Source organism: Podarcis liolepis (genome assembly GCF_965112155.1).
Source record: "Podarcis liolepis genome assembly, chromosome: 5".
Taxonomy (NCBI): domain Eukaryota; kingdom Metazoa; phylum Chordata; class Lepidosauria; order Squamata; family Lacertidae; genus Podarcis; species Podarcis liolepis.
The window spans coordinates 48,141,144-48,165,509 of record NC_139556.1 but is presented as its reverse complement, the minus strand read 5'-3'; the positions used below and the strand labels follow the sequence as shown (position 1 = coordinate 48,165,509).

The following is a 24,366-nucleotide window of genomic DNA, read 5'->3' as shown; positions in this document are numbered from 1 at the left end:
ACAGTCAATTTCCTAGTCAAAGATTTGTGTGGGCTGCTGCTGCTGCTGGATGGATTTGATTTTCGAGTCTACTCTAAAAGCTATATAAAAAAAGAAAAAAAAAACCCAGAAAGGGCAGAGCATCTAGAGACAGCAAATGTATACACTGAAAAAGCTGGAGTTCCTATTCATGAAACAAAGCAAAACTTACTTAACTAAACCTGGGTGATAGTATATTTATTTGGGAGAATGAATAATAAGGTCAATACTAGCTATTGCCTTACTGTCCTTTCTGCTTTGGGGGCTTTGGGGGCAGGTGGGCTGAGGGTTTTTTGGCTCTTTGTGTGAGGAGAGCCATCACTGCTCCCATTCTTAAGACAAGGACAGAAGCTTCAAGAGAGTTGTGCATTTTATTATTTTTGAAACAATGGTTGCATCCAGCCTTCGGCTAAATGGCTTGCCCATGATCATCTAGAAATGTGTGTTTCATATAGCCCACTTTCCACCAGCTCCTTTTTTCTGCTACTCTGCTCAAACGTACAAAACCTTCACCCAATCCACAGATTTCACTATCCAGGCTTGCTACTTCTCTTTTTTTCACAAGTCTGTAATCGAATGCATGGAAGCTGGTTCGTGCATACTGTCGCTACCCACAACCTTGCCCCTCCGTCAGCTCCGTGTGCACAGAGGTTCTATATATGTGTATAGAAATGATGCTTACAAGCAGAGCATTTTCACTCATTTGTTGCATATGGTTTCAGAATGTGTGAAGGGGATTTCTCACACCTACATACAGCTCCCTTCCTGCTCCCTCACCACAGAAACCCTTCTCTCCCTCCTCTCACCTCTCTCACACAAAATACAACCTTTCACACAAGGGCTATTATACTCCCATTTACTCTGCATCCAGTGCATGCCCACCACTGGTTCGGAAAGCGGTGTGCACACAACATTAAGCAAAATCTGCATCCACCACACAGCATTGCTTCCTATTAAATACTGCATTATGATGCATTATCCACCCCCCAAAAAAAACGAGCTTTAATCTGAATTGAAAAAAGAATGACCTTGCTGCATTTTAACCCAGTGCACAGCCATATAATGACAACAAGCACTCCCATGGCACCACCATGGCTTTCTTTGTGGTAATTGAGGATGGTTCAGCTGATAGAGCATGAGGTGCTCAGGGTCATGGTTTGGAGTCCCACACTGGGCAAAAAGATTCCTGTATTGCAAGGGGTTGGACTAGATGAACCTTGTGGTCCCTTACAACTCTATAGTTTGTGGTTCTGTGAAGATTCCATTCTCTGTCAGCTTCTGCCCTTTCCCCCGTCTCACAGACACTTTTGCCTGGATGTGCTCTCACTAGCCTATCAACATATCAAAAGCAGAATTCCCTATTATTTCTCCTAAACCTTCCTGATATTGCTGGCCTATCTCTCCACACCTGTCTCTGCACAACCGTGGAAAACAGGGAGGATATTTAGATTCAGGTGGATCTGGAGAATTTACTGCTCTGCTTTGCTCAAAAACGAAGCTCTGCCACACAATGCGATATGAGACAAACCTGAATATGATTCAGGGATAGTTAATTGGCAGGCACCTGTTTCAAGTAGAGAGCTCCAACTTTCAATGTAGGCTGGTGATTTTGGGAGAAGAAACTAGACAATGTACACATAATTTACTCCTTTGAAATTCTGAATGTTTAAAACCATTATGAACTGGAGGAGGCATCCAGCATTTCCACCCCCAAACCAGTTCATTAATAGGAACTGAAGTCTTGTCCAATAGCACAGATACCTGAAGAAAGTTGCAAAATCTGGAATCTGCGAGTTTTTAAAAATCAAGATGCTAGTTCCTTGTGGCTGCAAAAAATGTTATGGACCACAAAGTATTTACTAGAGTGTGAGTCAACAGGGGACTTTCAACAGGACTTCCAGAAGTGTGGGTGGTGGAGGCTAGAAAGCAACCCTATATCCTCTTTCCTTCCCCAATGTTTTGATGTCCCCCTCACCTTATGCACTTGTATCTTCCTTTTCTTCTCTTCCCTCAAACATGACGTTCTTTTATCTCCTCCATAACCACAGTCCTTCACAAAAGATGCTGATTTCTGTGAAACCATTCATACGTGCACATAAAGCAAATACATATTAATCTGCATGTCTTTAAGAGGACTGTAAATGAATTCTCTTTATTTCAGACTTTGGACTGGGCTGGGGAGTTACAAAGAAAGTATATTATTCTCTGAATATTTATGTTTTCTTTCTTTCATTCTCTAAAGGAGTCTGAGAAAACTTTCAAATTCACATAATAGAAATCCTGTAAACATAAATGAATAAGATAAAATAACACCATCCTCCGGAGCCAAGCTAGTCAAGATAAATAAAAGAAGAATCATTTCTGTTAAGGATGCACTGAAATATATTTTTTAAAATATAAAAAAGGCTGAAACATGGGGCTTTAGCATCTGTTGTTTGAAAAGTAACTGCTAAAGATATCAAATGGATGGGTGGGATTTTTTTTTTCAGACTTCCAAGATCCCCAGATATCAGGGGGATATCATCTGAGGGATGCAAAGGGGGAAAGGGAAAGGAAGCTGGTATGTCAATCACACCAGCAAATCACCAGCAGTGTGCATGCTTTAATCCATTAATGGGGGATTTATCTGTGATCATAAAAGCAGGTTAGTCAGCCTGGAAGCGTGTAGGTGGGAGGGGGAGAGAGAGAGCGTGGAGAGAGCAAGAGAGAGACAGAGGAAAAGAGGTAAAGAGAATAAATACACTGGTTGAATTGCTGGGAAGCGTTAGGACCAATAATCAGGGATCTCGGACGAACTGCTCCTGTGAACATCCTGCTTTCTTTAGAAGGAGATTGTGACTTGGTGCTGCTGAGATACATATTTTTTAAAACCCTCCTCATAGTTTGATAGGCATTCCCAATGCTTTTTGTGCATGTCTCTAAAAAGCGTTGACGTGGAAAGAAGCAGCAGCAGTAGCAGCAGCAGCAGCAGAGAGGAAAAAACTGCAGCTCTTCTAAAAATACTGAGGGCATGCAGGAGTGTGAGCAGGCTGGGGAGGAGGAGGAGGGTGTGAGAGTGCCTCACACCATGTTTTCTGGATGCCAGCTGGGTGCAGTTTTGGAAATGTTCCTCCTGTGAATGGAGGCACCATGAACATTTGGGAAGTGATCCTGGCTTTCTTGATTGTGGTACTCATCCTTGTCTCACTGCTGTCCAACGTGCTGGTGCTGATCTGCTTTCTGTACAGCGCAGATATCCGCAAGCAAGTCCCAGGATTGTTTATCCTCAACCTGACCTTCTGCAACTTGTTGATGACTGTTTTGAACATGCCCCTGACCCTGGCTGGGATCATTTACAAGAAGCCGCCTGGAGGAGACCAGCTCTGCCACATCGTGGGCTTTTTAGAGACTTTCTTGACCACCAGCTCCATGCTGAGCATGGCAGCTCTAAGCATAGACAGGTGGATAGCGGTGGTGTTTCCTCTCAACTACCATTCCAAGATGCGTTACAAAGATGCTGCTCTCATACTGAGCTATACCTGGTTGCATTCAGTGTCTTTTCCTATAGTGGCAACTTCTCTTTCTTGGGTGGGTTTCCATCACCTTTATGCCTCCTGCACCCTCTCCAACAAGAAACTGGAGGACAGGACACAGTTTGTGGTTTTCACAGGGGTCTTTCATTCTCTCAGCTTCCTCCTCTCCCTCGTAGTCTTGTGTTTCACATATCTAAAAGTGCTGAAGGTGGCACGCTTTCACTGTAAAAGGATTGACGTGATCACTATGCAGACCCTCGTGCTGCTGGTGGACATCCATCCCAGGTAAGGAGATACCTGTGTCCTTGACTGCCAAGGGCACACTTCTGAGGATACCTGCGGAGAGGGAAGATTATTATCAGACTCAATTGCCATCCATCTGTAATTATTATTTTTTTAATGTAGCACTTGCCTAATTCTAATCTGCATGCTTATATTCTCAGGTCTCCTTGTAGCTACAAAATTAATTGCCAATTATATCCTGCAAAGAGCAAAATATGTCATCTAGGAATCCTTGGCTGTGTTTGAGGGCTATAGTGGAATCAAAAGGTTTGCATGTGCATACATGTCCTTTCAGGTAGTGTGCTTGAATCTTTGCTGTTTTCACTTACCATGAACAGATTCATCATGCCTGTTCATTAAAGTTAATCAGTAACGTCCATGGGTGTTTGATGAACTGGTTCAGGCTGAAATTCCTTGTGTTCCTTAAAACTGCAGTGGGGAGATAGCACACTGAATACCATTCTGCTTTCTGTGACTTTGTGAATGTCACTTTGGAGTCAATAACTTTATTTTCCTTGAAGGAAGGATGCCCAGAGAAATAATATTTCCAAAAGAAGCATGAGCAACCAACTAGGTACAAATACATCCAAAATAGCATTGAGATTCAAATTAGTACTGACAAGCAAAGGAGACTTGAGACTTGTTCGAGAGACCTTAAATCAACCCATATTTTCTAGGTATGGGAGTCTCAAGACAAGGGAGGGGAGAGGAAGCAAGCAATGACTAGGATGGGGAGGGATAACTAGGGGGAGGTACAAAAGGGAATGTCACAGAGAATGAAGAAGAAATATAACCAGGGGATCTTTGTAGTGGAGGTTTAGATATCAGATGTGAGAAGATTTGACAGGTGGAATGTCATCTGACTGACTTTGCTAGAGTAGATTTTGCTTGTGGGAGATGAAGGTACAATGAGTTTGTTGAGATTTTCAGTTGGGGGAGAAAAAAGAAGGGAGAAGTGACAGGGAGAAAAAAGGATTCTGGTGTGAGTGGGAATGCATGGATGTGGGGGGTGGGGGGGGAAACCTCACCGGAAGAATATAGGAAAGAGAGATGGGTTTAATGAAGGTCCCAGCTACGCAGCTACTCATAATTTTTCTCTCTGTCTCCCCCACCTCCCTCTCTGTATCTATACATTGATGAGGCAATAGTAATGCGGTGTGGTGGCTTCCTAAAAAGGCTGAGTTAAATTTCGATCATTTAGAACCTGTGGAAGACAGGAACAAAGTAATGTAGCTGCCTATCTTTTCCCTTCACTGTGAGTAATAGCAGCTGGTCAAGGGAGAGGAGGCGGGGAGGCAAGGACTTGATGGGAATATATATAATTTTGCATGCTATTTTCTTTTCTTTTTATTTCATAAAATTTACATACCACTTGATTGTACAAAAAAAAACCCCTCAAAGCAGTGCGCAATAAGTTGAAACAATAAAACTATCACTAAAAAAGAATACAGCCATAATTTGAAGCATACAGAAAGTTGAAACCAGAATACAGTAGTCTTTTTTAAAAAAATAAGCTCATACAAACTTTTGAAACATCTGAATAAGCTTGCCTAAATAAGAATTTCTTCAGCAGGCGTTGAAAAGTATACAGTGAAGGTATAGAGAAAGTGAATAGAGATAAGTATTTATCCTTATTTCATAATACTAGAACCCAGAGTCATCCACTGAACAAGAATTATGGGAGATTTGGCATGGACAGATGGAAGTACTTCTTCAACTAGCACATGGTTAAACTATCACATGAAGTAGGCAAGTCCACTAACTTAGATTTGCTTTAAAGGGGGATTTAGCAAATTGTTGGAGGATAAAGCTACCAAGGGCTACTAGTCGTAATGGCTATATTATCATGTCTCTGGATACCAGGAGCTGGTAATCAGGAGTGCGCAGAGAGCAACTGTGCTCATTTTCAACTTTGGGCTACTGGAGGGCATCTGGTTGGCATCTGTAAGAAACAGAATGCTGAACCAGAGAGGCTTTTGATCTGATCTAGCAGGATTCTTCATGTTCATATATAAAAATAATATTAATAATGGAATCAGTGTGGTCTCAAGAAAGGGAAAAAAAGGAAAAAAGTGCACAGTCAGATGAAAGAAATAGAAGGTAATAGTATTCACATAACACTTTAGAGCTCAAAAGTCTTCAAAACATTACTTCATAACCTTAATATCAGCCTAGTAAGGCAGACCAGCATAATCACCCCTATATCCCCTGGTTGCGTGGCGATGGTTTACCTAAGTCTGTGTACAGTGGTACCTCTGTTAAGAACTTAATTTGTTCTCGAGGTCTGTTCTTAACCTGAAACCATTCTTAACCTGAGGTACCACTTTAGCTAATGGGGCCTCCCACTGCCGTTGCGCCGCCGCCGCACGATTTCTATTCTCATCCTGAGGTAAAGTTCTCAACCCGAGGTACTACTTCCAGGTTAGCATAGTCTGTAACCTGAAGTGTCTGTAACCCGAGCTGTCTGTAACCCGAGGTACCACTGTAGTGAGTTTGTGACAGAGATGAGATGCAAACTGGGAGTTGCTTTATCCATATCCCAATATCTTATGGCCCATCTATGCATGGCATTGCAGACCAGTGAATGGATTCAAATTTACTTGGAAATAGCTGTGGGGGCTTAAAAGGGCAGAGGTGAGATAGAAACGCTGTAGCACAGCAGGGGGTAGTTGTATCCATCCCTTCAGGGTCATTTCTCCAGTTTAAATCACTATTAGCCTCACTGAGGGAGAGGGAATGAAAGCTACAAATTAATATGAGCACCTGTCTTCACTGTGGCTAAAAGCAGTTGCCAATTTAAATCAGGACAATAGCATGTTTCAACTAACCATAGGACAAACTGCAATTTGCCTGGATTCAGAAATAGCACATAGGTGCAGCTAGTCTAAAGTAGAAGTGTAAGCTTCTAAAACCTGCCCCCTCTGGCTGCACTAGATGAAGAGAGGAGCTTATGTTTTAGTAAATGCATATCAGATTGTACTTTTTAAAGAGCTGATATCGAATATATATCAAATACATTCACTGATATTTGACATATATTTCATTTAGCTTGAAAATAAAACTGGGTGTTCTGTGACCAGTCAGTATCAAAACAGCAAATGGATAGGGCAAAGTGATAAATAATCAAGTCTATGAAAAACCAAATCATTCCTTATGCTAATTTCCTAGTGGATCTTATTTTTACATGGATAATGGGAGTTTATTTTTGAAGTGTAGCATTCAGCTCAAAGTGTGACTTCTGGTAACCATGGTTAATTCCAGGTGTTATAAATTTTATATTCCTTCTCTTGTTTATATGGGAGGCTAATATGCACTATATCACCGTAAATGTCCTTAATTATAGTCTTTCTGTAATACCAGACTCCCTGCATACCACCTAAGGTAAGTTGTAAATCCTTCCCAAAAGTCGTTTTTATAAAGGAAACATTGAGCAAATTTGTGCAGCCAGAATGAATGATGTTATGCCAGATGTCAGGATATGTCTCCCCCTGCCCCGGCTCCAGAATTGGTTGTACATCATGGTGCAAAGTCATTTACAAGCCTTTTGTTTAGGGCTATGCAGCAACCGGCAGTTGAGCAATGTTAAGTAGGAAGATGCCTTATGGCGCCTTAAATTGGAATGGTCAAAGGAGTTCCGTTCAGTATGACTGGGAGGCATATGGAAGGACTCAGGCAGATCTAGGTTCACTCAACACTTCTGTCTCCCACTCTTTGGTTTATGATCAGAGGGAAATGGAAGAAAACTGATCCTTCTGACTTTCCAAACTCAGATCTCTCTCACTTGTAGATTTGCAGCTAAGCTCGACAGCATCACCCTATCAAAAACTCCTATATCAACCCTTTCCAGCCTAGTGCCCATCAGACATTAGGGACTACAAATCCCATCATCCCTGCCCAGTGGCCACGCTGGTTGGGGCTGATGGGTGTTGGAGTCCAAAACATATAGAAGGCACCAGATGAGTGAAGCCTTACTTATGGTCTTCCTCAGCCATAGCATGGGGTCTTTAGTGATCACATTAAGGATAAGCAGGTTAGTTGTCCTCTGAATGCATGACTCCATAGCCCACACTGTATAAAAGTCAACTAAGCCACAGTGCTCATCAGTGTGTATGGGCCCACGTACACAAGTCTTAGATGATTATGCCCTTATTTTTGCTTTCCAATACTCACTTCATCGAGCTAGCAAGTTTGGACAGGTGGGGTTTAAATGGACTTGGGTTGTCTCCAGTGCTTTTTTTTCTTTTTTAAAAAAAGTTTAGGGGTACTCTCATTTTCCTACTCATATTGAAATATTGCTCCTCAATGAGGCCAAACTTAGATTCACAAAATGTTTAGGGGTATGTGTACCCCCAGAAAAAGCATTAGTTGTCTTCACCTTCCAGCCCCCCCCCCACGTAATGAAGCTTAAATCAAAGCTGATCAGTAGGACTAACCTTTTTTGTTATGTGGTGGCATAAATGCCATTGAAATCCATATGTTTTTCATAACCAATCATATTTCACAGCATTTCCATGCCTCTTGGGCACATTTTCGGTCCACACCTCGAAGGGAAGTGAGAACAAAGTATATAAATGAGATAACTGAGAAATAAAAAAACCCTTATGGATTTAGGTTTTGCAAAGGATGGATTGGATCATTGACATTTTGCAGTATAATGCAGACTTCCTTCTCCATATGATTTGGGAGGCGTTCAATAACACTATCTAAAGTTTGTTCAAACGGGAGCTTTGATTTCACAGGAACATGCAGACACAGAACTGTATAGACAGCTAATTATAAGGATTATACATAAGGAACACCATGAATTCAGATAAACATGGTTTTGAACAGTAGAAGTTCTGCGGTATTTAAATAAAGCAATAGTTTGAATCTATTAGATTTGCATCTGAGCAAAATCTGACGGTGTGGAGAAGCCCACTTGTGAGGGTCCTCCATGAGTGGTGGGCATCTACTTCCCATGGAATTTGTTTCCATCTGCCATCACACACACACACACACACACACACACACACTCTCTCTCTCTCTTATGGAGTAACTCAATTTGGCTAATCTGTTAGATTTTGCATTTTCTTTCTTCTTTTTTCAAATAAATCTAAGCGGGAGAAATTGTTTGAGCTAGACTTTACCTACCCTCTTATTTTGCCCCTGCAGATGCTTTGTACCCCAATGCTAAGGGAACAACTTAGGGGTGGGTAGAAAGAATGGAAGAAAGCAGGAGATAGCGTTTCCAAGCCTTCAGAATGGTTCAAGGATAAAAGATCCTGGGCTCTTCCAATATGTCTGGAAAAGAACTTGGGTAATGTTGAAAAGCAGCGAGCTTCAGAAAAGGGCTGTGGCTCAATAGTAGAGGACATGCTTTGCTTATGAATAGATCCTAGGTTCAATTTCGTGATGTGTCTGTATAGGGTTGGGAAAGTCTGTTACCTGAAAGCTTCTTCCCATGGATATCTTGGGTGGTCACAGTAAGAACAGAGTGCTGGACTAAATGGGTCTTTGGACTGATGCAGCAGGTTCTTGTTATGTTCCTGCATTCTTATTTATTTATTTATTTATTTATTTATTTATTTAATTTCTTACCATCCTTAACCATAAGATCCCAGAGCAGGTTACAAAAATAAAATATATCATTATAAAAGAAATAATGAAGTAAAACTGTTACAAAACAAGAAAAGTATAGAAACAATTAAAAACAGTTCCATACCAAAAGTAAATAAATAAATAATCTATATGTAAGTATAATAATAAATAATAAGCAAGCAAGCAAGCAAACAAAATAATCCATATGTATAAACAAGCAAAAATAGTTCCAATGCAGCTGTAAAGATTACTTTATAAAACTTCATTAGGTGCCCAGAGAATTTATGCTGAAGATGTAATGCTAGAGCTGTGTACGAAACTCAGAATTTTCTTGATAGAAGTAGTTCATGAAACAGAAGCAATTACTCCTGCGAATGAACTTTCTAGCTGGCCAAATGAGAAGTTGAGGATTTAGTTTTACCAGAAGACAGAGAACTATATTCATTCATGATATGAAACAGAGAACTAACAGTTGATCTGAACGCTGTGAAAATGCTTTTTTAAAAAACGTTTTGAAAAATACATTGAATTTTCCATAGCTCACTTTTGCCATCTAGTGTCACATTTGTACACTGCACTTTACAACACATCTAAGACGTTGTATTTGCTGCTGTGTAGCTGAGTCCTGGGTCTGAGGCACTTGCCCAGAGGCACCCATGAAAGCCTTCATGGGTGTGGTTCCTGTGTTAAACAATCTCTCATACATAAAAGCTAGCTGAAGACACAGCAGCCACATGCAGACTTTACCATGTAGACACTCACTTTTGTTCAACAAGGCACTTTCATTACACCTGATGAAATTCTTTGTGCTACGCAACTATGAAAGGCACAGGAGCCTTGTCTTGCTTTCCACCAGCAGTTTACAAGCTGTCTTAAAGGGCAGGCCCACAGAGAGCACATTACAGTAGTTCTAACTGGGTGTTGAAGCCAATTGCACAATATTTAAACATGTTATGCCCGGCTGCTAAGAGTCCTTGCAAGGAAAAGACCTGCAAAGACTTGGCTATCCAATTAACACTTGTGTGGTTTTCTTTTTCTTTTTCTAGTTATGTTTACGGCACTGCCAAAATACAGGCATTTTGTGCAGCTTGAGCAGAGCAAAAGGAAAGAAATGTCACATATTAACAAGATTATGTTCTCTAGCCAGTCTAAGGAGCAAAACATGGATGCTAATTGCCATGATCTTGTAACCTCCTGCTTGAACTAACTTCATTTATCGGAGTTTTCAGTGTGCTCCTGCCAGCCAAGTGACCTCAGCTGCCACAACAGCTCTTCTGCATTTTGTACTTCCTATTTTAGACAGAAAAAAAGAAATCTGTGGCCATCTCAAAGGTTCGTTTTATTTTTGTTACACAAACCTATTGGTCCAAGAGATGATAGCATCTTAATCTATTCCAGGCCTAAAAAGGGAAGTCTATGAAGTCTATGCACATTTACGCAGCATAGATTTCAAGGCTAGCATTCAAGGAGATGCAGGAAAAAATGAAATCGCTCTTTAGAGAGGTGCAGAACAACCCTAACCCCTGATCTGTGCGGCTGCTTGGAGTTAGTTGCGGGCACTTTCACAGCGTTCTGCTGGTGTAGAGATGGGAGCTGCTGCACTCACTGGAAGTGCATTGGAGATCATGCAATCTCTGGTCTTTCCCATAAGAAGTCATAAGTCTGCTGGATCAGGCATAGGTTGGCATGGCATTGAGGCCAGGATTGGTTCATCATTCCACAAACCCCACATTGATGGGTCCGCTAGGCTTGCACCGCACCAAACCTGTTCCATTGGAGTTGGCCAGTGCTGAACCTTGCCAAAGGTAAAGGCAAAGGGACCCCTGACCATTAGGTCCAGGTGTGACCGACTCTGGGGTTGTGTTGCTCATCTCGCTTTATTGGCCGAGGGAGCCGGCGTACGGCTTCTGGGTCATGTGGCCAGCATGACTAAGCCGCTTCTGGCGAACCAGAGCAGCGCATGGAAACTCCATTTACCTTCCCACCTATTTATCTACTTGCACTTTGACGTGCTTTTGAACTGCTAGGTGGGCAGGAGCAGGGACCAAGCAATGGGAGCTCACCCCGTTGCGGGGATTCGAACCGCCAACCTTCTGATCAGCAAGTCCTAGGCTCTGTGGTTTAACCCACAGCGCCACCCATGTTCCTGTGGAGTTGGCCAGTGCAGAACCTTGTTCTGGGAAGGCTCTAGCCCAAGGGGAGGTGGGTGGGAAGCTCTCAAGGCAACATGGCCCCGAGCACCAGAGGAAGCAGCCTTATATAGTCTTTCCCTTCCTTTTGCAAGGGCTCATGGGACAGCTATTTTCCCCATGAGCCCATTGCACGGGCAAGATACTTGCAAATAAGGCAGCTTGGCAAGATCTATGCTCAGATTCCTCAGGATATGAACCACTATATCCTATATGAACCGCCCAGTCAATATTGTAGGCACACATTTGCTTTGAAGCACAGCATGGACAAAATAGTAAATAGCGAACCAAATCGTCTGTGCAGGTATGTCCCTTTCAGGAGCATGCCAATATATACATGTTTACAGGAGTCATATTCTGAAACAGATAACGCCTGGGTCATCTGCTCTTAAACCTGGCCCAAGCATTCATAATTTACCCAAAATTAACAAGTCTGTTGCAGCTCATTCCAAGAAAAGCTATGTCAATCAGGCAAAATGTGATCTGTTAAATTATCTATTGCATGGAGACTGGCTTGGGAATAATAAGCATAGCATATATATTTTTCTACCTCTTTCCATCAATGTGCATCACCAATGTGCATCATCAGTCATGTAGACATTTCTTGATTTAATCAGCGGAGTAAGATTTTGGCCCTACACATTGCCCAGACATATGTTGCAAGTGTCCACAGTCTTCCTGCAAACCTACTCAAAATGTACTGAGATCCAATTCTGAAAGGAGCAGCTCAGGGGCAGCAATCTATTATGACATCACACCTAAAGAAATGACTAATGTAATACGTGTGACTGATTTAAAGAGTTGCATTTAACCCTATTTAAATGTCAAACGCAACCTGAACTAAAAGGCTTGTTTCTCTTCAGCTACCTTTCTACTCTGCGTACAGAAATAGCACTGATTTCAGCCAAGTGTTTTATCAGGACATCGTGGCTATTTTAAGACCCTAATAGCTTTTCACATGGCTGAAAACAGCCCAGAATTGGCTCAACTCTGGACCACCTCAGGCCAATTGCATGCCATGTATATTCAATATTCCTGCACCAAATGTAGCAACATAGAAATCATATACACTATTCAATTTCCAAGGTGTTTTTGCCCCTCATGGCTTTTCAAATAACATCCCAAAGAAAGAAGTCAGACATGGTAGTGTTCATTTAGCAATGATTGACAGAAAAATTAAATGAAAGCATTAAAAAACCCAGTTCATTTGGACAGCACAATAATATATGATCATTTATTATTTAAGTATTCAAAATTCACAGTGCTCTGCTCACAGCCAAGTCTCTTCTTTTGTCAGGCCTGTGCAATTTCTAACCTATCAACCTGGCCACAGCCTTCCAGCTATGTATGACAGCCTGAGGGGAGCTGGATAAAGGTTCAAATTTTGCAGACTGCAAAGCAAGCATGTAGGCAAGGACACCACAAAATACAACTGGTTGGGGTTATGGTCTCCACATCTTTAACCCTAAACCTCATTCAATACTTTGTGTTAAGGCCAAAATTTATGTGACGTTAAATGTGTCTAAGTTTTTAAAGTGCATGTTTTTATTTTTTAAATAGCAGTCATGAGATGAGGGGAGGAGAACCACAGTATGTAGGCCAGATCGATTTATCCCTTTCCCTCGATGCAAAGGTACCATCATTGCATATCCTCCAACATTCCTCGGATGAAAATAGGGACATTTCTCCCTCATTCCTGCAACTGACCCTCCTCAACCCCCCATTTTTCCTCTCCCCCGCCTTACAGAGCATTTCTACCATCACCACACCAATGGGAAACAACACACCATCCTGAGAAAACCCCTTAATCCTGATTTTTATTTTATTTTATCCTATGGTAGATTTACAAAAGGAAAAACACATACCAATAAATACATTTTAGAAAGGGGAAAGTTTACAAAGGATTTTTTTAAAAAACAAATAGATGAATAAATAAAGACCCCTTGTGCTACACTCCCCTTTCTTCCTGCCCAGGGCAAGCCTGCTCTCTGCCTACACCTCAGAGCCGGCCAGCAGCAGAGCAAGCCGATCGGGCGCCTGGGGCGGCATGCGTGCCCTGCGCCCAGGGGCGGGGCCAGCCGGGCAGTACACCCTGCAGGGCCTCCAAGGAGTCTGCCTGCCTCCTCCCAGCTACCCTACAGCTGAGGGGGAGTCAGCGGGTGGACCGTTTGGGGCAGCACGGAGCCTGCTGGTGCCCAAGCCACTGGACCACTCCCAGGAGAGACGCATGGCTTGGGTGCGCTGCAGGACCCGTGGTGAGTGCTGCCGGTCATTTTGTCACCCCCCTCAGTGGTGACACCTGGGGTGACCCGCCCCCACCACACCCCATTCCTTCGGTCCTATGAGCTGTCTAAGAGAGAAGGTGGGCAGCTTGTAGCTGCCACTTCTGCTGCTACTGGCTCGTCCTCTTCCTTGAGCTTGGAGGTGGCACTGGCAGGGGGAACAGGGACATTCCATGGTCAAATCAGAAGCCAGGATGCCTTTCATGATTCCGGGATTGTCCCTGGAAAATAAGGACACTTGGAGGGTATGCCAATTCCCCCTCATACCAATTAAAGAAGTTACTAGCCCTAGGAAGGAAGCATCTCTTGTCACCAGTACTGAATTTAGATACATTTTCTGCTGGATTAACCTAAGTTAATTTTGAAAGTCCACTTTGCAATGCCCAGTGCCAAACTTCTTGTGGCATCCTTCTATCTGGATCTTGAGCTCCCCGGCTGAAATTCTTTGAGTTACATCAGATTCAGATTTCAAAACTCTTTCACCTATGTTGTTAATTGAATTACAACTATAAGAATGTATTAATAATGTTCCAAAATATGATCTTTTTGTTAGTATGTCAAATGTTCAGTTTACTTACTAGAAGCCTGCTTATTGAAAAGGTATAGTTTGAAAGCATTGCTTTATATATTAAGAGATGAATATGTTACTGCTCAAAAGATTCTCCTATTTGAGTTAGGCAAAAAAATTCCCCAACCTACAGAATTCTACAGAAGGGCTTGTATCAATGCATTTTCTATGTCTCAGCTGAGTGTCACATTTTAAAAGAGCATTGAATTCCTCTAATCTAAAGCAAATGATAATTTCACTACAAATCCAAGAGGCTACTTGCCATAGTAGTTGGCAACGTTAGGCCCCAATCCATCACAAAGGCAGATTGCCCAGGCAGGCACAATCTGTGGCCCAGTGAAATAACTAAGGTGGGATGCAGGGTTGGGTAAAAATCAGGCCAAATCTTTATGACTATGGTGGAGAGTTGGCATGGCAGTAGGGCGAGGATCCTGTTCCTCATTCCACCAGCCATTGCTAATGGAATGACACTCTGTCAGGGAGGTCCCCAGCCCCCCTCCATGTGAATAACCCAGCACTGAGCCCTGGCGTGGTGCAAGGCAAGGATCCAGGGTGGGGCATGCTATAGCTATTCCTCCCCTTGGGCTGCTTATGGAGGAGCCCTCTACTATGCTTACAGGCATGTCTTCTACACACACCTGCACACCCCAACCTTTCCCCCATGCAGGCCAGCAAGAGGCATTATCAGAGTTCAAGGACACATTCCAGAAAGGCAAACACATTTGGGGCACCAAGCAGGGCCAATGAATGGTGTGGCTTGGGAAGAATTCCAAGGATGAGACAGAGAAGTCTGGAGGGTTATAGTCAGCTTTCAGGCTTGGTTTTCCCCACCCCTGACTCAGCAAGGCCATGTGAGTACGTGGGCTCCCGAAAAGGCTACTTTGCTCCCCCTCAGCCCCTTTTACTGTGTCAGCGCTCTTTGTTGTTGTGCCTCTTCAGGCAAACGCCTGAGCTTGGCTTCTAAGTCAAGGTGATGAAATGCCATTTGAAATGATAATTTGCTTTCATGTTTTTATGTCAAAAAACAGCGTAAGAGAGCGATGCCTAGAAGAACAGAAGAGGCGGAGACAACGAGCAACCAAAAAGATCAGTACATTTATTGGCACTTTTATACTCTGCTTTGCACCATATGTAATCACAAGGTAGGTTTAAGCTCGTCTTTTCTCATATCCATCCGCAGCGCACTCCTGTTATTTGTATCAGCAGACGATTAAACTTCTGCTTGTCAAAATTATGCTAAGCATTTTCCACTGTGCTGAGAAGCGTTGCCATCTTAGGCACCTGCATTTTATGGTCTCCACTGTGGCCAAAGATTTGTTAGTGGAAGGGAGCAAATCCAGCATCCCAGTGGGAAAGTCTTTGATATGGATTAAGGAGAATACAGTTAGACTCTCATCAAAGAAGATCACATAGAATTCAGAATGTTGTCCGCACATTTCAGTGGGTATGTTGCACTGTACGATGCAGAGCAGATGTTCTGGAACACATGGTGGCTCCTTTAAATTAATGTACACAGATGTGCCAAGTTTACAGCGAGCATTTGAATGAAGGGACTGCCAGCATTTTCTGAGTCCTGGTCCTTATTATCAAAATGGTATCCTCCATGCATAAGGGGGAGATATCATCAGTTTAAAGAAACTCCAAGTTTTGCCAAAGTACAAAAACAGCCCCAAATGCCCTTAGTAGTGACAGAATCCACAGTGTATGATGGATGGATAGAAAGCTTAATAGGAGTGCTAATGCAAGAGAATATACTGAATAGGAGAAGAGCTTACTGCATGGGTTTTCATTCAGAACCCACGGTATCTGATTACTATGAGGTAGAAAAATGTAATCCCAACACATTTTTCTTTAAAAAAACACCCATGCACAGAAAAGACTGTTTGGGCAATTTAATTTCGATAATATCCAAGAGCCCTTTGAATTTTGTCATTTACTGTATCTACTCTCTTCCACAATGTTTCTTGGCCCCCTTCAGCTATAACTGGTGATACCCCTTTTTTTGCACACCACCCCAACATTTAGAAGCCATTGTGGAATAACATTTGAGGTTGCCTCTCCATATTCTTAAGATGCATCAGTCTTATGAGAAAGGTTTATCACAAACAGGTCATATCACAGTTTTTCAGACCTGGAGCTACAAACCAGTATTGCTGTTCAAAGCTTATTCCTGATTAATAAGTGCTAGAAGATGCACAACAATGTTAATTTTGAATGGCAATTGTAAAATAAATAAATAATAGATATTATGACATTCCTTATTGACTTATGAACATTTTTGCATCCAGTATCAGAGAGGTTCACAGAAACCCCTGCTTTGTTGCTATGTTGCAGACAAGAAGCAAAAAAAAAGGGGGGGACAACCTCTGCATTTATAAACCTCACTCAAAACTGGCCTGGTGGAAATGAATTATTGAAATGTGGATTACTGTGCTTCAGAAGCAACATAAGAGGGAATGAGCTAAAAGGCTGTGTTAGCTTCTCTGAACATTTGGAATGTGTTGATTTATTTTTGACCAAGCGCTTCATGGAAAAAATGATAATATCTTGGCACCCATTAAACTTGGAGTGGGATTAACAGCAATGTTCAGTGCCCTGATAAAAGTCAAGACTGTAGGAAGCTTGTCACTCACCTTTCTTCCACGTCCATATTTTTTTTTTTAGTGGATGGATACTCAGAAGTGCTTATTAAATAAAAATCAAATACTTGGAGGGGGGATGCAGTTCAGCAATGCAGCATGTGCTTGTCTGGTTGAAAGCGCTTTGGGTTGCCTTGGGCAAGATAAAGCAGCTAACACTTTTAATAAACAATTTAATAAATAATAATGCTTTGTACCCAAGAGGACCTAGATTCAATCCTTGATATCTTCAGGTTGGACCCTTGTCTGAGACCCTAAACAGCCACTGATAGTCAGTATAAGCAGTATAGACAATGCTGAGTTAGATGAACTCACAGTCTGACTCAATATATGCTTAATATGTCCACATTCAAGGTCCATTGATTCTAGCGTGAAAGACTGCCGCCCCCCCAGTGCAATCCATTGTTAAATGTCAGTGTTATAAGTGCTTATTAAATAAGTGTTCATTAAATGTCAGCCACCTTTAAGTTTACATGTAAGTTGCTACTGATTTTACAAACTAGGTAGTGTTACTGGTAGTGAAATCCAATACATATATGCAGTGCCATTTTTCTAGAAAAAGAGGTGCCGGAACTCACCATCAATGCCTCCCTTGTTCTCTTATAATGGAAATGGCGGTCACCTGAGAGGTGCCAGAACTGAGGACTCAGCTATACAGCTGCAAATAAACATTTTAAGTGTGTTGTAAACTGCAGCATACAAATGTGACACTAGATGGCCATGGTGAGTTATGGCGATTTCAATGTATTTTTCAAAATGTTTTTTTTTTAAAAAAGCATTTTTTAAAAGCCCTACCTGGAGATGCCAGGGACTAAACTTTAAACCTTCTGCATGCTAGGCAGATTCTCTGCCACTGAGCAATGAACCTGCCCCAAAACTACTATTAGCTGAAAAACTGCTTTAAAAACTGTTTGTATGGATGTATGGGGAAAATAGGGATATTTCACAATTCAACTGGAGTCATTCAGCTGGAGTCATACAGGATCAATTGCATCAGAATATGGATGGAAATGTGCATTTTGATATGCATCTGAACATACACCCGACTGAAAACAATGTAGGGTGAATAAAGCCTGCTTACCAGTTCCAACAAGTGTGTGTGTGTGTGTGTGTGTGTGTGTGTGTGTCTGTTGTGGCCCAGTGTGGCCGCAGGTATGTCAAGCGGCATCTGCTTGCCCTCACAAGAGTTTACAGCCCAGGAAACTCCTCCATTGGCCACATGGGAGGGCAGGCCCCACCGTGAAACTTTAAAATTTTAATTGCCCAACTGCAGGCAAGTTTAGGGGTGGGATGGTCAGGGCAGACCTGGGAGAAGCCTCCCCAAACCTGGCTTCATTCAGCCCCATTTCATTAACCCCCGTTTCATCAGTTTCAGGATACCCGGTTAAAAGAGTCCAGGGGGATGGATTCTGTCCAAATGCCCAGACATGGGCTAATGAGCCATAGAACTCCCCAAATTTGCGTTCCAGAGAGATTACCCAGAATTGATTAGCACCATAGGTATTGACCCTGAAGGGAAATCACCCAACAAGTGGGTTAGCTGGTTCAGGATATAAACCCAATGCTTATGCCAAAACCTACTGATATCTGTAATCAACAATGTTGGGGCCATTTTGATCCCATGCTTGTGATCCCTTGTCATTATTTCTCATTCCCTCTCCCCATCCTGATGGCCTGGGCACACTGTGCCTGGTTCCGGAAATGACACCTGCATTTGGATAAGCATCTAATTTAAGTCCATGAGCATATGCTTGTGCATGTACAGCTAATTATCTCAATTAGAGTGCAAATATATAAATTATATCCAGTGGGATATAAGACACAGACACAATTTAAAAATAAAAACATTATCAGTTGTATTTCCAAGTGTTGTATGGTATGAACATTTGAGGGGAAAGGAAGGGCACTCAAGGAAATGTAGTAATAAGTGTCTAAACTCCCCCTCCCCTTTGAAGGCCATTTCTTCTCGATGTTCTTTTATAAAAGGTTAGTTGGAATTCATAACATTGATTGATAGCAAGTAAGATATAAACCACTTTGCATCTTAGTGTTTCAGGGTATTCACAGAGCTTTCATCAACTTCCATCAGAATATCAATAACTCTACCTTTTGAGCAGGGAAAGTATTCAGATAGCAATGAGAGGATGAATTATGCTTTTTCCTACATTGTGACTTCCTTAACCTATTCAGTGAAAGCCTTTCTAGAAAAAAAAAAACCACAGAATGGCCTGCATAAATTGAAATGTTTCTTAATGGAGATCTTACACACAAGAGTGGCACTCATAGCATATGACAGAAAAATCCCATCTGGAACCTGACAGAAAGTAATTATAAGAAAGTGGAACTAATTGTTCACTTTAAAATCAATAGTATACCATTACCTTCAAATGTTCCCCTTGGGTAACAGTGCCTATAAATAAGCTCAGCTCCTGCGTCCATTCTGATTTACCTCTTCACTAGCAGTAATGGTGTGCAAGGGGACTAGTGTTCACCTAGGGCAGGGGTCTGCAACCTTTAAGACAAAAAGAGCCACTTAGACCCGTTTCCGAAGAAAAAAAACTGGGAGCCACAAAACCATTGCGACATTTAAAACAAATATAACACTGCATATATTGTTTCTTACCTTACTGCCCGATCTGACAGCGGGCGGGAAGGTGACTAACGCACGCACCGCCCCCATGCGACGTCACAGCCAGTACAGCGCCCGCCACAGTGGGGAGTGTCGGGCGCACAATGTGCCTCCTCCCCTCACTAGTACCCACCCCGGAGCCACAGCAAAGGTGTAAAAGAGCCACATGCGGCTCCGGAGCCACAGGTTGCAGACCCCTGACCTAGGGCATGACTCTTCCCTTCACAGGTGCAACATCTATGGGGGGGAAGGATCCACAAGGGTTCAAAAGTGTCCTGTTTTCATCTCTCCTCCCCACTCTCAGTTTATATTAAGATGACAAGATAAGGGGGAAAGCATCATGCTCCCACCCCTTAAATGCTTGTGAAGAGGAAGGAATTTAACAGGCGGACCTTGCCATACAAACTATTAAAACAGCAGAACCCTGTCCTTGTTTGTATCTGGCCACTGTAGTTTATGTAGGCAAGTGCACACTCCAGCAATTCACTAGGTCAGCCCAGGAGAGAGAACATTGTCCAGTTCAGAGGGTCCTCAGAATTATTCCTTGAGTGACATATATATGTTCACAGAGACAACATTGCTATGGGGATTTTTCAGGAAGTATTAGGAGGTGGGGGGTTTCAAATACCTGCTTCCCCACAGGTCCTGAATCCAATCCTGAAAATTGCATATGGATTACCAGTTTCAAAATACCATTTCTGAAATTCACTGCTCTTCATGCTAGCTTGCCTTTTTAGAGACAAGCAAAAACTTTTTTTCCCCATCTCCAACAGAAATTGTTTTGTTTTAGTCTCATTTTTATTATATGTTTTTAGTATCTTGTTTTAATTAACTGAAGCTGTCTTGGTTTTACAAAGATAAGCAGCATATTTTAAATGAATAATAAATGTGCTCCTTCACATGGGAATTATTTCAAATGCAATTGAGTTAGCTATACCCATTTCTCTGGATAATCGTTTTCTTGAAATAAGGAAAGGTACATTTATAGAGATGGCTGCAACTATCTCCCTTAAAATGGCCAGTCCCTAGTATGGTTTTCCTCTGCAATTGTGTACTTGAGTAGATACAGAGACAATAAGCACAATTTGTTTGTATGTGCTAACTATATCATGTTGGTGATATAGGTATTCAGATATAAAAGTATGGGTGGTTTTTGTATCTGTACATATACAGTCAAGTTAACTAAGTGGGAACCTCTACATCACAACCTCATGTCCTCCAGTTGTTGAGTCCCATCAAAACCCAGACAGTATGGCAAATAGTCAGGGATTAAGGGAATTGTAGTCCAAAGCATCCAGAGGGCACCACTTTGGGGGTGTCTCCTGTATTTTCAGAAGCAATTTAGCTAGACGGGTGACTGGGAGCAGCCGCTGAGACCATATAAAGACCTACATTGGCTCCCAGTATGTTTCCAAGCACAATTCAAAGTGTTGGTGCTGACCCTTAAACCCCAAAATAGCCTTGGCCCAGTATATCTGAAGGAGCATCTCCACCCCCATCATTCAGGTCCAGCTCCGAGGCCCTTCTGGTGGTTCCCTCCCTGAGAGAAGTGATGTTACAGGGAACCAGGCAAAGGGCTTTGTCAGTATCAGCACCCTCCCTGTGGAACGCCCTGCCATCAGATGTCAAGGAAATAAACAACTATCTGACTTATAGAAGACATATGAAGGCAGCCTTGTTTAGGGAAATTTTTGATGTTTGATCTTTTATTGTGATTTTCATATTGTCTTGGAAGCCGCCCAGAGTGGCTGGAGAGGCCCAACCAGATGGACGGGGTATAAGTAGTATATTATTATTATTATTATTATTATTATTATTATTATTATTATTATTATATATCAGATGCTGTGAACAAGCAATAACTATGGACAATTGTAGTATTCTCAGAGGCTTTAATGCTGGTGGGAATAGAATGTTTGAATTTTGGTCTAATTAGGAGGTTCTAGTCCTTGATATGTTTATCTGACAATCATATTTACTCTTTTCTTGACAGACTGGTAGAATTATCATCCATAGTCCCCATCAACGCACACTGGGGAGTTATTTCCAAGTGTCTGGCTTATAGCAAAGCTGTTTCAGATCCCTTTGTGTACTCTTTGTTACGACACCAGTACAAGAAGACATGGAAGGACATAATAAACAAGATGCTGAAAAGGAGCTCAATAAATTCATCAGCCCTCACAAGTGAATCACAGAGTCGAAACATTTTGCAAGCAACTGATTGAAGAGCTGAGGTTAAACTATTTATTCAATGTAGCCTAATACTGGAACAGTCGAGGAACAATAGCTGGTGCCATTAGGATGATCAGCTGACAATATTTTGGAAAGCCTGCCTTTTAAGTCTTCAGCAACTTAGGTAACGAATTTCATAGCAAAGTTGGCTGCCTTTTAGTACTGATATCTTTAGTACTGATAGTATCTTGTTTGCAAAGATCCCCACCAATTTCACAAAATGTGTGGAAAAAGCAACATTCTAACCTCAAGGGGGTTTAGATATGGATAACGATAAGATATTGTGTTTACATATTTCCCCACCACCACCCAAACAAACAAAAAACTGGATAATATTTGTGCCAGTTTTGATGTGTGGCAGCAAATTGACATCTGTGACCATACCAACTATGTGATCAGGTGAAGACAATCACTCCTAGTTTTTCCTGAGATTGCCTCTACTTAGTCACACATACCTAATTACACATAAACCTGTTAAGATAAAACTCTTAGGCTGCAATCCTAGACACACTTACCTGGGAGTAAGTCCCACTGAACATAATAGGATTTACTTCCGAGTAGTGATACATAGGATTGCACTGTTGGTGTTTCATCCACACCCTCTAGGTTTGCACTGGTTTTCTATGTGCAGAAGGAAGCTGCTATTGAGCCATGGCTGCATTTACATTTGTCAAATGACGCTCTTGCCTGTGGTAGGCTGCAGAACAATTGCTTTCATACATCAAAAGAGACACACCTGGGGGGCTCTTAATTTCAGCTACTGATTGCACTGCTTCCAGTCTGCAGACTTATGGGTCTTGGTGACCCACAATTCAAATGGTTGACCACCAATAGATTAGATGATATAATCCATAGTCTGCATCTGTTTGGGGGGAAATGGGATATACTTTCAGAAGGAGTACAAGTCTTTTCACAAGACACTTCTGATCCTCCTCAGTTGTGTGTTAACAAAACTATAACAAAACAGTAGGAAGCTGTGTCTCATGTTGCCCAAAATGTTTCCATGTTGTAATGGTTTTCTGACTGTGAAAATACCTAAAGTGTTGTTGCATTTAAAGTGTCAGTGTCTAACGTCCGCAGTGCTCTGGCTTGCGTAGGCTGCTGGCAGTCTAGAATGTAATGCTCTTCACAATGCAATAGCTAACTTTGTTTCCTGTCTGATCGTGACGCCCTGGTTGGTTGCTTCAAGAACGTGTACAGAAATGTTGCATAGGTTTCCTTAATCAATGCTCAGAACTAGATATAAGTGTTTGCACAGATGCCATAAGGATAGGATTAGCTAAATCTATTTTTTTTAAAGGAAGAAAGACTTACGTAAGAAGTTTATTTGTGTGTGTTTTTTTTAAAAATGCTTGTTGTAAAAATAATAAGTATGACACTTAGAGCCACATTTATTTTTTTTAGAAAAATCTCTGGAAATATTTTGTTTCCAGTGAACGCAGTACTCCAAAACTAAAGAATGCTGGGAATTACTTTTCTAAAAGTTAGTTTCTAAAACAGAAACTCAGTTTCGAGAAATGCAGAAGGAAATGGGATAATTCAGGCATCAGCCCCATCTTCTCTTTCCTCTTGTGCATAGTTTGCTTTTAGTGTGAGAATCCCCTTAATTACTGATCCCACTCCTGTACACATATTGCTGTGTGTACCAAGTGGTGTGTATAAAGAAGGGGCTGGGTCAGGCCTCAGATGAAATAAAAACACTACGCCTAAAAAAAAGCCTCTGTTTACCTTCTATGCCTTCTGTAACCATGATGGACAATTTAATTTAAAGGAAGCAAGTAACACCCACCCTACAAAAATGCTATAGGATTTGTAAGAGAGTTTCCCTTCCATTTTCTAGTTCTGCTGTTTTTGTTTAGTACCCATATTTCCTATTGATTTTTCAAGCATTAGCGTACAAGGGACTCCTCTGTCAAAGGCTATTTGCCTTTATGCTTTGTGTTGAGTTGGAAGGAAGAAAATTATTTTCTCTTAGAATTAGACAAACAGCAATTGTGTGGGCTATTTTTCCTTATCCATAATTGATTTCAAAGGAGATGCTAAGTATATTCTTCAGTGGCATTGTGGGTGCACGCGCGCACACACACACACACACACACACACACAAACTGTACATATGAATGTCCTGATCTGAACTGATGCACCTAAATAATTTCCATGAACGTTTATGAATTTCTTTTCTCCAAAATGCATCGTTCAACTGCTGAAGACTGATCTGAAAAATGTTGCCTCAATCCACAACTCCTACAAACTGCAGTGCTCAAAGAAGCGTTTGCAAACATGAATTGCCCCGTTTAATGGCATAATGATCTTCTTCTTCCTTTGAAATGAATTGTGAGCACAATGGCAGTTCTGTGGATGGAAGTGTTTTCTTGTGGTCACTTTCAAAGCTGTTCAATTAATTACCGACTGTACACTGAATTCATATCTCTGAGCCT

At 41.7% G+C, this 24,366-nt stretch overlaps 1 protein-coding gene across 1 annotated transcript; it reads left to right on the top strand.

The window, feature by feature from the left end:
- Positions 1-2,710: 2,710 nt before the first annotated feature.
- GPR26 (G protein-coupled receptor 26) lies at positions 2,711-24,008 on the top strand. Its single transcript, XM_083506232.1, has 3 exons — positions 2,711-3,815; positions 15,457-15,570; positions 21,690-24,008. The coding sequence occupies exons 1-3, from the start codon at positions 3,097-3,099 to the stop codon at positions 21,919-21,921; spliced, it is 1,065 nt and encodes a 354-aa protein (XP_083362358.1). The 5' UTR covers positions 2,711-3,096; the 3' UTR covers positions 21,922-24,008.
- The last annotated feature ends 358 nt before the right edge of the window (positions 24,009-24,366 follow it).

Bases quoted from the DNA above. Each gene is read 5' to 3' on its own strand.
- GPR26 (XM_083506232.1), top strand. From the start codon at position 3,097: ATGCCAGCTGGGTGCAGTTTTGGAAATGTTCCTCCTGTGAATGGAGGC. The intron at 3,816-15,456 runs GTAAGGAGATAC...GTCAAAAAACAG, and splicing joins CTGGTGGACATCCATCCCAG to CGTAAGAGAGCGATGCCTAG. The intron at 15,571-21,689 runs GTAGGTTTAAGC...TTTTCTTGACAG, and splicing joins GCACCATATGTAATCACAAG to ACTGGTAGAATTATCATCCA.